The sequence below is a fragment of the Triticum urartu genome, chromosome 3 (genome assembly GCF_003073215.2).
Source record: "Triticum urartu cultivar G1812 chromosome 3, Tu2.1, whole genome shotgun sequence".
NCBI lineage: Eukaryota > Viridiplantae > Streptophyta > Magnoliopsida > Poales > Poaceae > Triticum > Triticum urartu.
The window spans coordinates 13,054,184-13,067,954 of NC_053024.1; the positions used below are offsets into that span (position 1 = coordinate 13,054,184).

The window sequence follows — 13,771 nt, forward strand, 5'->3', positions numbered from 1 at the left end:
GCGCGTGACAGCAAGAAATCAGCTTATTTTTTCTTACCCTGAGCTGACGGTGAGGTTGCTGCTGCTGTCCAGCACTTTATATATGTAAACTGGACTACAGGTGACTTGAAATTCCAGAGATAAGTGCACTACGACTGTGACTGACTGAGATTCCCCAACTCAATTTCTTACCCTGAGGCTGACGTTGCTACTGATTTGTAATGGTCCAAAGGATTCGTCATTTTGTAATCGTCCAAAGGACCTGAACCGGGACCGCAAGGAGTCTACAATCGCATTCATCCTTAGAAAAAAGTGTGAGCACGGCAGGAGGTCATAATTGTCTCCATACACTGACAGGAGCAAGTTTGCTACAGGAGGAAGGAAACATACTTACTACAGAAAATTTGATTTCAAAAACACTGGGGCAGCTGAAAAAGATCCTCACCAGCAGCTGTAGAAAATGAATTTCTCTGCATTTCTTACATCATGTTTTGTTTTGCCTCTCCACCTGAATCACCATAATACATTCAATCTTTCAACCACTTATTTGTGCTAACAATGCTTTAACAGAAATCCCAAAAAACACTTAAGCTTTCACGAGCTATTATTCATATATTCGAATAATATGTGTCTTCAAGAAAGATGATTACCTTCGACTAATTAAGCAGTTGGAGTTATACATGCTCTTTAACTGCTAGATTTTATTACATGTTTCCCCAAAAAAGTTTATAGGACCCGGGAAACATAAGAATCTGAGATCTCATCCTCCTCTGAGATCTCGGTCAGCTCGGATAGCAAAGGGTACGAATCCGGAACAGCAGTGTGCTCATCGTCACAGAAGAATGGCCTGGAAGGCATTTGCAGGCCATCAAAGGCACCTTCCAGCATCTCTATGACCTCGCTCATCGTTGGCCTGTCATGAGACTTCATCTGGATGTACCATAGCCCAACAATGCATAGCTTCCTCTCCAACTCATGTATCTCAGCAACTGGGGATATTTCACTCACCTCTAGTGCAGTTAGCCTATCATACACCCATGACGGGTAGTATGCCTGACTTGAGTTTGCAGATTTCGGGTCAGCATTCCTTCTTCCCCCAGCCATCTCCAACAGCAGCATTCCAAAGCTATAAACATCGGACTTGCTTGATATGACACCAAAGCTCCGAGATATCATCTCAGGAGCTATGTACCCAACAGTCCCACGTAAGGCATTAGATGGCACAAAACTGTTGTCCCTTGGGTACAGTTTGGCAAGTCCAAAATCAGCAACTTTTGGGACAAAATTGTTGTCAAGCAAGATGTTGTGCGGTTTAATGTCAAAGTGGAGAATCTGCATCTCACACCCCTGATGCAGGTAGTTGATACCCCTGGCAATACCCAAAGCGATCTCATTGAGTTTGTCCCATGAAAAAGTCTTTTCAGCCGAGAAGATGTACTTATCAAGAGATCCATGAGGCACGTACTCATAAACAAGAGCTCTCCTCATTTCCTCCGAGCAGAAACCCACTAGACGCACTACATTGACATGGTGAATACTTCCGATGGTGGACACCTCACTGATGAAATCTTCTCCATTGCAGTTGGAGTTGCCCTCTAGCATCTTGATAGCGACATGGGCATTGCCTGGAAATAGCACACCTTGACCCAATTTATCTCTGAAATGGCTTGTTATTGCGGTAATGTCGGTGTAGCCGTACCTTGTCGGGACGAGCATTTGTTGCATCAGAAGAAACTTCTCGACAGCATCGATTGTGATCCTCGTTTTCCAATACTTTTGGGCGAGGTAGAACAATACCACAATGGGCGCCAATATGAACCTGCATAGTACTGCATATAAACAAGTTTGAATATATGAGATTCGTTCTGGTAAGGTTAATTATACAATAGCACTTGTTACAGAGAGAACAAAAGAAAATAACTATTTTTTCTATTGTAACGTACCAGCAATCCACTTCAGAATCCACATAGCAAGTATCGGGGGTAACTTATGATAAAGTGAGTCATCAGAACTAATCGTGTCTCTGATATAGTGAAGTACGTTGTTATATGGTCTCTCTACACCAAATATGCATGCCCAGAACCGGAAGTCAATATAAAGGATGTCCATGGTCCTATTCTTGACGCTGATGCCTGTACTGGACAATGGTTCTCCACTGGGGTCTCTGCAAGAACATTGCATGGATGATACATATAAGTTATTACAGAGGGAACAAAGAGGTTCATGGTTATACATGAGTGAAGAAAATGAGATCCAAAACTCACCGAATTGACCAGTCGATGCAACGTTTGATGTACCAAATATAATTCAATGGAGTTTCTGTCTGAGGGAATTGAAAGAGAATCCACCCCTCAGGTAATTGATGAAATCAGGATAGTAGGTATCGATATCATAGTAGGTCTCCCGACCACCCAAAAGAAACACAGCCAAGTATCCACAAGAAGGCTCTAAGTTTCCCACATACACATCCTCAATCATCTGATAAACAAAAGAGTAGTTGGTGCTCAGGCAGGCGACCTGATTTTCCATCACAGCCCGTGAACAGTTCACTAAGCTAGCCCTGCTAGCTATATCACTAGGGGCCAATTCCCGGCTCTTGTGTGGCCCTTGAATCCCATGGAACTAAGGAAACTGATTCGAGCGAGGAAGAGGGCAGCTGGCGTTCAAGTCCAAGTTGGCGTCCATGACCCAGAAGGACGAATCGGTATAGTTGATCTCGGTGATGAAATATGTCCCCGTGTTGATCTGAATTTTGGGCTTGCTGCCGACGCAATCCAGCTCATATGATTGAACACCACACCTATGTGGATCGCCTCGACGGCGGAAAGGGTGTGATACATTTCGTAGATGTCCGTAGGAGAAAGGTTGACAGTGATGCCGCCCCTGGACGTCTCCCACGAGTACTGCAAGCACAACAAAGATTATTAAGGCTTGCATGGTGGTAGAGAGATGAGGTGCATCACAGATCGCTATGGTGGGTCGGTTGGTTAGCAGCATGGGGGATGCTGCCGGAGTTAGGAGCTGGTTGCTAATGGTTGGGCAAACACAAGAGGAAAACCAGGGAACTGAAGCAGAGACAACAGAACCAGTCAAAGCAGAGCAGGAGACCAAGAAACAGCAGTGGTGCAGTGAACCACACTCCTGTATGAGCAACCAGTCGAACAAGAGCAGGTGACCAAAGGAATACTTTGACCCAATTGCTTCAAAAGGACAGGAGACAATTATTATTCTTCAAAAGGGCTGAACAGCTCATGGCCCAATTGCTTCTGTATTTCCTGAAGACTTCTTTGTTTCCACATTGGACTGCAGCAATCACATACTGATTTCAGACGAGAACGAACGCGTCAGGAAGTTGCATCCACATCTGACTTCTTCTCAAGCACACATTATGCATAATTGGCATTGTCACTCACAATAAGCACCCTTTTTTATCCTATGTATACAGAAGTTGAAATGCCTTCCTTGGTTGCCTTATCTTCACATGTCATGCTCACCTCTGTCACATCCAACCCTCCCCCTGCTAGATATATATCTCTTATCACTAGTAGAAAAAAAACCCATTCGTCCCGGTTGATAAGGCCTTTTGTCCCGGTTTGTGAACCGAGATTAAAGGGTCGTTACTAATGCCCTAACCCTTTAGTCCCGGTTCTTACACGAACCGGGACAGATGGGCGTCCACGTGGCCAGTGCGCCGAGCCCAGGAAGGAGGCCTTTGGTCCCGGTTGGTGGCACCAACCGGGACCAATAGGCATCCACGCGTCAGCATTTCAGGGGCTGGGGTTTTTGTTTTTTTTTGAAGGGGGGTTGGGGGTTTTGGGGGTTTAATTTAGGTGTTTCATATATTGTGTTAGCTAGCTAATTAATAGAGAGAAATGTCCTCTCTTCTGTCCGTGCTTGGACGATGCTATATATACGTATATATAGAGAGGACTAGACATGCTAGCTAGTAAGCAAATAAAGGAAACATAAGATCGTCATAAACATATGCATACAGAGAGAAGTGATATCGACCACCTCTCCTTCTCCGAGAGATTGGTCGAACAACAAGTTCTCGTATATCTATCCGACACTACCGGCTATATATATACAATAATTATCTCTTACAATATAATCTCCTAATTATATATGAACACAGGGTCCACATAGTATTCTCCGTCTTCAGCGATCACGTGGTCAAGGAAGAATGCCGCCAATTCCTCTTGAATTGCTCGCATACGATCTGGTGCTAGGAGTTCATCCCGCATCCAAAACATCTAATTTGAACAGGGGGGTCAATACATATATATATGAATAAATGAAACTCAACACAAATGATGGTACTAAAATAAAATTGTGAATATTATTGCTTACGCACTTCATATTGTTCATCAGAGTACCCTCGTTCACAGGTCGTGTGGCGGATGGACTCGCAAACGTAGTATCCACAGTAATTATTCCCGGCTTCCAGCCACAACCACTTTACAAGAAATAGAGGTCAATCAAACTGATAAGCAAGCATGCTATAAATGGTATTGATGAAACTAGCGCTTGAATCACTAGGAGATGCGTGGAACATGTTACTATAGTACTTACTTTCGGGTGTCTAAATTGCAGCTTCTTCGGCAGTCCCGGAGCTTTTTTTTGGTGAATTTTCTACAAACCCTACCAGACAAAGAAAACAATTACTTGATATATCAGGAAATGAACAAAGTTGCTGATATGGTGGATAATGATCGACTTAACTTACTTCTCGAGCATTTGAGTCATGTCCGCATAGTCCTGGGGTTCTTTTCGTCTTGAGTCTAAGACGGTTACTAGTCTCTGCTCAAGCTTATTCTCTAGGAGAATATAGTGGAAGCTGCGCACGCATGCATAACTCATCAATTACATTACTATAACCTGGACTAATAACGGAAACCGAATATGCACAAGACAGTAACACTCACTTGAAGTTGTAAGGAAAGAGTATTATATCTTTGTTTTCATTTATTACCAACAATCGTAGCAAGTTGGCCTCGGTATCTTCGGCACGATATTTAACCTCAGTTGCATCTATGAGATTTGTGTTAATGAACCCAATATCACCGATTTGTCTTTTCTTCAATTCGGCGATCTTCAATCTGCATAATATAGTGAGGATAATTATAAATACATGCAATGAAAGAGCTGACCTATATAGAGAGACTTAATGACAGAAGTAGTACTACTTACAGACAGTAGCAAGTGACCATTGCTTTATCGAGGGCCTTTTGATTGAAAAACTGGAAGAACTCCTCAAATGGAACATTCAACAGCTCAATTCCAACGAGCTCATGCTCCTCTCTAACTCTCAGCGTCAAAGTATTCCTCCCCCCCAGACTCTCTGCAGGTTTTCATGTACCAATCATGGAATCTTCGCATCATCGTTGTTAGAGATCTTTCATCTTTGACGAGAGGCTTCCCGTACTCGTATTTGTGTTCCTCCACCTCCAAGAACTCATAATGTACATCGTCGGGTAGGTAATCTCCAAGATTGCTATAACCGGGCACCATCCTCGGATCATTAGTAGGCACCTTGAGCGGGGGGCATGATTGGTTCGCTGAGCTATGGAATTTTTTTCCCAGCTCGTCGTTCTTTTAACCTTTGATCACTGACAGTACTTCCCGACCGCTCCGCTTTGACAAATGACTTTGCAATAATGCGGTCATAGTTGCCTTTCGGCGGAGACTTTGCTGGTTTTTTTCAGGGCAGTCAGAGTGCGCTTCGCTTTCATCAGATCCACCTTCTCCTCCGGAGGTGGGTGTTTCTTTGCTTTCACCCCTTCAAAGAAGTTCCTCACTTCAGCTCGCGCGATCTTGGCGTTCTCCTCCGGGGTCCTCTCGTATGGTAACTTTTCTGGAGTCTTCAGAGAAGGACCGAATCTGTATTGCCTCCCGCCTCTGGCTGTACTGCTAGACGCCGGCAGAGCAGACGAAGCGGCTGCAGCTGTCTTCTTTCCTTGCTTACGAGGTGGAGGAGAAGGACTACGACGCGCCGGCGCAGCCGGAGCGGCGGCGGGGCTATTCCGCCCTTGCTGACGAGGAGGAGAAGGAGGAGGCTGGCTGCTCGGGCGCGCCGGCGCAGGCGGAGAAGGAGGCGGAGTGCCGCCACACGCCGGAGAAGGAGGCTGAGTGCCCTGATCACTCGATGGAGGAGGAGGCGGAGTGCCCTGACTCGCCGGAGGAGGAGGAGGAGGCGGAGGCGTCCAGTTCAGAAGCTTGATGAGCTCCTTCCGCCATAGGCATGGAGTCAATAGACAAGAACCCAGCCGAGTCTCCCCTTCACCGGTAGGGTAGTCAAGCTGGAGGTCCTCAAATCCCTCCGTTATTTCGCCCACCGTCACCCTGGCATATCCTTCTGGAATCGGACTACAGTGAAAAGTTGCGCCGGGTTCAGTAGGTCGAACAGAGCCGACAGCCACCTTGACTTTGAAGTTCTGCCATTGCATCATAAGGTGGCAATGTTGAGACTCCGTGATAGCATCCACGGGGTAGCTAGCAGGAGCCGTCAAGACATGCTCCGGCTGAAGCAGCTCGGTGGAAGCCACGCTGCTTCTCCGCCGAGATGTCGGGGTAGCTTCGGGGGTAGTTTTGGCAGGTCGCTTGCTGCGAGCTACTTCTCGTTCCTCTAGTGCTTGAACCCTTTCGTGCAGCGTCTAAATTTGGGCATGCTCCACTTTTTTCCTCCTCTCCTGGCATTTGTAACTGCCCGCGTCCAGAAAACCAGCCTTCCACGGAACAGAGCCTGGCGTGCCTCTTGTCCGTCCAGGGTGCTCAGGATTCTCTAGGGCCATTGTGAGCTCGTTTTTCTCTCTGCTTGGAACGAACGTCCCTTGCTCCGCTGCATTGATATAGTGCTTTAGCTTCTTGACTGGTATGTTCATTTGCTCGTCTGTCCAAACACATTTCCCTGATACAAGGTCCAAGGTTCCGCCAGCCCCGAAGAACCAAGTCCGGCAACGGTCTAGCCAGTTCATTGTCTCTGGTTCAATCCCTTTATCAAGCAGATCATTCTCAGCCTTGGCCCACTTAGGCCGGGCTTTGAGGTAGCCACCTGACCCCGTGCAATGGTGAAGCTTCTTCTTTGCAGCATTTTTCTTGTTTGTCGCCGACATATTCTTACTCTTTTTCAATGTCTTGTAGGCCACAAATGCGGGCCAGTGATCTCTGATCTTCTCATATCTGCCGATGAATTCTGGTGTCTCTTCTTTGTCGACAAACGTTTTCAGCTCATTCTTCCACCTCCTGAATAGGTCTGCCATCTTCTTAAGAGCATGAGACTTGATTAATTGCTCTTTAACTGGCTTCTCCGGATCCTCCTCTGTCGGTAGGGTGAAATTTGCCTTCATCTCAGTCCAAAGATCATCTTTTTGCATATCATTGACATAAGACACCTCAGGTTCTTTGTTCTTAGGCTTACACCATTGCTGGATGCCGATCGGGATCTTGTCCCTAACAAGAACCCCGCACTGAGCAGCAAATGCTTTCTTTGTCCGGATGGGTTCAATCGGCATGCCATCGCGCGCGATTGCTGTGATCTCAAACCACTACTAGGGAAAAGCCTAGCAGCAGTGCGGGTTTTGGGTGTATCAGTAGCGCGGGTGCCCACGCTACTGATACGGTGCCACAGCTAACTTGTAGCAGTAGCGCATGTTCACACACGCTACTGCTATACATGGTTAGCTGTAGCATGCGTTGCAAATAGCGCTACTGCTAATTAGCTGTAGCGGGTCTTATACCCCGCGCTACTGCTATTACTTTCAAAAACAAACAAAAAATCTTGATCCCGTGCGTGCTGTCAATGGCAGCAATGGTAAGATATAGCGATGATTGGCATCGCCGAAGGCATGAACGGACAGCTGAAGACCAGATCCAGTAGTGGCTGTTTGAGAGGGCCCGTTTCTATGGCAGAGCCAGGCCGCGGCATGGGGCTCCTCTTCCCGACCATTCCAGATAGCTCCGGGTCATCCATGGCGACGACTTGCACGGGCATGGACACGGGAGGGTGAGTCAAACCGAGGGAGAGAGGAAGGTGATGTAGGGAGCAGCGGAGCTAGTCACCGATGGCGAGGTGCTCCGGTGTGGTGGGGCGGGGCGGCGGCCTCCTAGACGTCGGTGGAAGACCGGCGAGCTCCTAGACGCCGGTGGCGCGAGGCGGCGGCCTCTTTCGGCGCCATGGAGGAGGATGGGTGCATGGGCAAGAGGTCCATGTGAGAGCGTATGGAAAGTGAGAGGAGAGAGTGGTGGAAGAGAGGAGGGATTTGGGGGAGGAGATGGGGATTCAGCCGAGGATATGGCGACTTCACCTACCTCGTACTTAGTAGTATCGAGGGGCATTAAACCGCGCTACTACTATCAACTTAGTAGTGGCGCGGGTTTATACACCTCACTACTACTATGGCATGTGTCGGGGGGCACGGTAGAGACCGCTTAGTAGTAGCGAGGGTTAAAAACCCGCGCTACTACTATCAACTTAGTAGTAGCGAGGGTTAAAAACCCGCGCTACTGCTAATTCTTTTTGTGTCGCGCTGCTACTAAGATTCTGTGTATAAGGTTTTCCCTAGTAGTGAACCTTTCATCCAAGCGCAACTTTTTCTTCGGGCCTCGTCTCTTTACCGAAGTTCTGCTCGATCCGGAGGGCTAGAAAAAAGAAGAATTAGACGAGAGTTAATTAATATGTGTACATACCAAAACAATGAATGCATCAATTAGCTAGTCATCACAGGCTTAACTAATATATTTATGGTTCGGTCACCGGAGCCGTCACCACGGGCTCCTTCTTGCACCAACATTGGGCCACCGGAGCCATCATAATCATGTCTTTCCTCCTCCATTCTTCGATCACCGTAGCCTGCTTTTTCTTCACCATGTTCTTCTTCCAGACCATCATTGTCGTTAAGATACGACATGACATCACCTCCGGCTAAGATTATGTCCCCCAACACCTGTTCTTGTTCCTCATCTCGTCCGAACTCCATTGTTTCTGCAAATATTACAACATGGCAATTATTACACAACATGACAGCATGTGGATATATTGACAGCATGTGGATCTGGAGGGCAATTATTACCTAGCTGATTCCGGGTTTGGGGTGGCCTCAGCAACGCTTCGAGGGTAGGGGCGCAGCAGGAGGGGGTAGGAGACCGACATCATTTTTTTCTAGGGTTTGGGTGTCCTCGAGAGTTTTGGTCGAGCCAGAGGGCCGGGGCGTGCTCCCGTGGTATAAGTTATCACGGTCGAAGTTATCCGGGAGGGGGTTTTATCGACAACGACGACATACATACATGGGAAAATAATGTTATCGGGGAGGGGGTAGGTCGACCCCCCCTCCTCGTGTTGTAGTTATCGGGACACGGGGTATATCAACAACAACATATCTGATAAAAAAAGAAGACGAAGAAGAAATAAAAAGAGGAGAAGAAGATATTAATAGAGGAGAAGATTAAAGAAAAAAAAAGAGGAGAAGAAGAAAGAAATAGAGGAGAAGAAGAGAAAATAGAATTCTATTTTCTCTTCTTCTCCTCTATTCCTTTCTTCTTCTTCTCCTCTTCTTTTTCTTCTTTTTTCTTCTTCTTATTTATTTCTCCTCTTCTTCCTCTCCTCTTCTTCTCCTTTCTTCCTCTTCTTATTTTCCTTTTTCCTCTCATTCTTTTTCTTCTTCTCCTCTATTCCTTTCTTCTTCTCCTCTTTTTTTTTCCTTTTTTCCTCTTCTTATTTATTTCTCCTCTTCTTCCTCTCCTCTTCTTCTCCTTTCTTCCTCTTCTTATTTCCTTTTTCCTCTCATTCTTTTTCTTCTTCTTCCTTCTTAAAAATACATGGAGTAGTATTGCTTGCTTTTTTTAAATAATGTTCAAATAGAAATTTTAGAAAAAAGTAAAGGTTTTGCCTAATTCATTGTTCATATGAATATACAAACATTTTCATATTTACAATAATTAATATCACCAAAAAAAATCTATGAACAGAAAAAATCCTAATTTTTCTAGAAATCTATATTTTGCATATATACATGAACATATATATATATATACACAGAGAACATATATACATACATATATACATTTTTATAAAAATGCAAAAAACAAAAAAAATCTAAAAAAGACATATAAACAGATATACACACATACATATACTCATGCATATACATATAATCAGGAAAAAAACATCTATATATGTGCAAAAAAAACAGGGAGGAAGAGGCGCAGGGGGCGGTGCCGGCCCTGATCGGGGTAGGGGCACGGCACGCGTCGGGGTAGAGGCGACGGTGGCGTGGTCGGGGAAGGGGCAGAGGCGACGGCGGCGTGGTCGGGGCAGGGCGAGGCAGAGGCGACAGCGGCGCGGGGCAGCTGGGGCGACGACGACGTGGTCGGGGCAGGGGCGCGCGGCGGGGTCGGGGCGGGCCGCCGGCGCCGTGCTCGGGGCAGGGCGGCTGCGCGTCGACGAGGCAACAGAGGGCGGCGACGGCGTTGACGGGGCGAGCTCGGGCAACCTGGCGGCGTTGTCGGGGCAGGGGAACTGATGCAGATGAATCTGAAAAACGCTAAGTGCTTTCTTATATACTGAGAGCATTGGTCCCAGTTCGTGGCACCAACCGGAACCAATGCCACCCTTTAGTCCCAGTTGGTAGCACCAACTGGGACCAAAGGCCTCTTTTCAGCAGCCCAAAGAGCGGGAAGCAGAGGCCTTTGGTCCTGGTTGGTGGCACCAACCGGGACTAAAGGGGGGGTATTGGTCCCGGTTGGTGCCACCAACCGGTACCAAAGGCAGCCTTTCGTCCCGGTTCGAGCCACGAACCGGGACCAATGGCCTTGTGCTGGAACTGGCGCGGTGCAGTGGGATGTTTAGTCCCACCTCGCTAGCCGAGAGGCTTCGACAGTGGTTTATACGCGTTGCTGCGCTAACCACTTCGAGCTCCTCTCAAATGCAGGCTTACGGGCCTAAAGTCACTTTATCTGTCTGTGGGCCTACTGGGCCTCCTGCGGGTCTGAATCCTGGCCCATGGTAGGGTTTCTAGTCGTATTCACGCCGTGGGGGCCCAGTAGGTGGCACTTTTTTGTTTTTTGTTTTCTCTGTTGCTTTATTTATTTTATTTTGTTTCTACTTAAAACAAAATACTTAATGTTGCTATTTTTATTTTTTCCAGTTTTTTTTGTTTTATTTTTTGCATTATTTATTTTCTTTTGTTTCTTGCTTTATTTTTTAATTCTTTTTGCTTTTAGGTCAAAAAAATTATAAACTTTCTGTTAGTGTCTTTAGTTTTCAAATTTGATTTATTTGAAATTTGTGTGCATCACAAGTTTGTGATTAACTTTACTATAAAAATATTTTTTTTCCATTTTTTGTTTTGTTTTTTGCATTATTTATTTTCTTTTGTTTTTTGCTTTTTTAATTCTTTTTGCTTTTAGGTCAGCAAAATTATAAACTTTCTGTTAGTGTCGTTAGTTTTAGAAAAATTATAAACTTTCTGTTAGTGCCATTAGTTTTCAAATTTGAATAGTTAAAATTTGAATTGTTTGAAATTTCTGATTAACTTTACTATAAAATAGTTTTTTTCTAGTTTTTTGTTTTGTTTTTTGCATTATTTATTTTCTTTTGTTTTTTGCTTTAATTTTTAATTCTTTTTGCTTTTTAGGTTAGCAAAATTATAAACTTTCTGTTAGTGCCATTAGTTTTTGAAAAATTATAAACTTTCTGTTAGTTCCATTAGTTTTCAAATTTGAATAGTTAAAATTTGAATTCTTTGAAATTTGTGTGAATCACAAGTTTGTGATTAACTTACTAAAAAATGAGCATAGATGCGCTTATAGAGAAAATTCAACCTAAATTCATAGTAAATTTCTATGAATTTCAGAGAAATTCACTCTGAATTTACGTTAAATTTCCTATATAAGGGCATCTATTTTCACTTTAAGAGGAACTCAACAAGGCAGAGAGGGAAGGGCTTATAAACCGGTGTGACCCCCCTTCGGTTGGCGAGGTGGGACTAAACTCTGACCGCAACGAGGACCAACCCTTTAGTCCTGGTTTGTGGCACAAACTGGGACAAATGGTCATGGGCCAGGGGCGAGGAGCATTGGTCCCGGTTGGTGCCACGAACCGGGACCAATGCCCTCTTTATTCCCGGTTGGTGGTACCAACCGGGACCAAAGGCCTTGTGCTGCCCCACGTCAAAAGTTTAGTACCACCTCGCTAGCTGAGAGAGCTCGAGAGTGGTTTATAAGCGCTGCTGCGCCCACCCTCTCGAGCTCCTCTCAATTGTAGGCTTTCGGGCCTAACCATACGTTGTGTGCCTGTGGGCCTATTGGGCCACTTGCGGGCCTGAATCCTGGCCCATGGTAGGGTTTTTAGTCGTATTCAGGCCGTGGGGGCCCAATAGGTGGCACTTTTTTTGTTTTCTTTGTTGCTTTATTTATTTTATTTTGTTTCTACTTACAATAAAATACTTATTGTTTTTATTTTTATTTATTTTATTAAAGTTTATTTTTAATTATTTTTCTTTTAGGTCACAAAAATTATAAACTTTCTATTAGTGCCATTAGTTTTCAAATTTGAATAGTTAAAATTTGAATAATGGCCTTTTGTCCCGGTATTACGAGGGCCGAACCATAAGACATTAAAGCATTTCAAATGAACTCTGAAAAAGTTGAAAGTTGGCCTGGTATCATAATTTCACCCACATAGCATGTGCATGTACAAAACGGACAATGGTATCATACTCGTCTGTTACAAAGTTGGTATGGTATCATCATAATAGTTGCGGGAGAAAGTCTTCACTTTTTCTTCGCTTGTGTCATTTGCTTATTGCGCCGTAACCATTGATAATCTTCATCGTTTAAAAAGATGCTTGGGTCAGCCTTGACTTTGAAGGGAGGAATTTCATGAAACTTTTCATAATCTTCAGACATGTCGGTCTTGCCCTCCACTCCCACGATGTCCCTTTTTCCTGAAAGAACTATGTGGTGCTTTGGCTCATCGTATGATGTATTCGCTTCCTTATCTTTTCTTTTTCTCGGTTTGGTAGACATGTCCTTCACATAGATTTTTCAGATCCACTGTTGTCATTCCGTACTGTGGGTCTACCTGTACCCCGCCCCTTGACAGATTGACCCATTTGCACTTAAACAAAGGGACCTTAAAATCATGACCATAGTCAAGTTCCCATATGTCCACTATGTAACCATAATATGTGTCCGTTTCCCTCTCGGTTGCTGCATCAAAGCAGACACCGCTGTTTTGGTTGATGCTCTTTTGATCTTGGGCGATCATGTAAAATGTATTCCCATTTATCTCATATCCTTTGTAAGTCAATACAGTCAAAGATGGTCCCATGGATAACAAGTACAGCTCATCACAAATAGTGTTGTCACCTCTGAGACGTGTTTCCAACCAACCGCTGAAAGTCCTGATGTGTTCACATGTAATCCAGTCGTCGCACTGCTCCGGGTGTTTGGAGCGTAGACTGTTCTTGTGTTCATCGACATACGGGGTCACCAAGGTAGAGTTCTGTAGAACTGTGTAGTGTGCTTGAGACCAAGAATATCCGTCCCTGCATATTATTGAGGCCCCTCCCAGCGTTCCTTTTCCAGTCAGTCTCCCCTCATACCGCGATTTAGGGAGACCTATCTTCTTAAGGCCAGAAATGAAGTCAACACAAAACCCAATACATACTCTATTTGATGGCCCATGGAGATGCTTCCTTCTGACCTAGCATGGTTACGGACATATTTCTTTAGGACTCCCATGAACATCTCAAAGGGGAACATATTGTGTAGAAATACGGGCCCAGAATGACAA

At 45.0% G+C, this 13,771-nt stretch overlaps 1 protein-coding gene across 1 annotated transcript; it reads right to left on the minus strand.

The window, feature by feature from the left end:
* Nucleotides 1–668: 668 nt before the first annotated feature.
* Nucleotides 669–10,546, minus strand: LOC125546495 (rust resistance kinase Lr10-like). The gene is made up of 5 exons (XM_048710741.1): nucleotides 10,217–10,546; nucleotides 2,818–2,882; nucleotides 1,923–2,143; nucleotides 1,418–1,808; nucleotides 669–1,348 (listed from the first exon to the last, which is right to left on the minus strand). The coding sequence occupies exons 1-5, from the start codon at nucleotides 10,544–10,546 to the stop codon at nucleotides 706–708; spliced, it is 1,650 nt and encodes a 549-aa protein (XP_048566698.1). The 3' UTR covers nucleotides 669–705.
* Nucleotides 10,547–13,771: the final 3,225 nt, after the last annotated feature.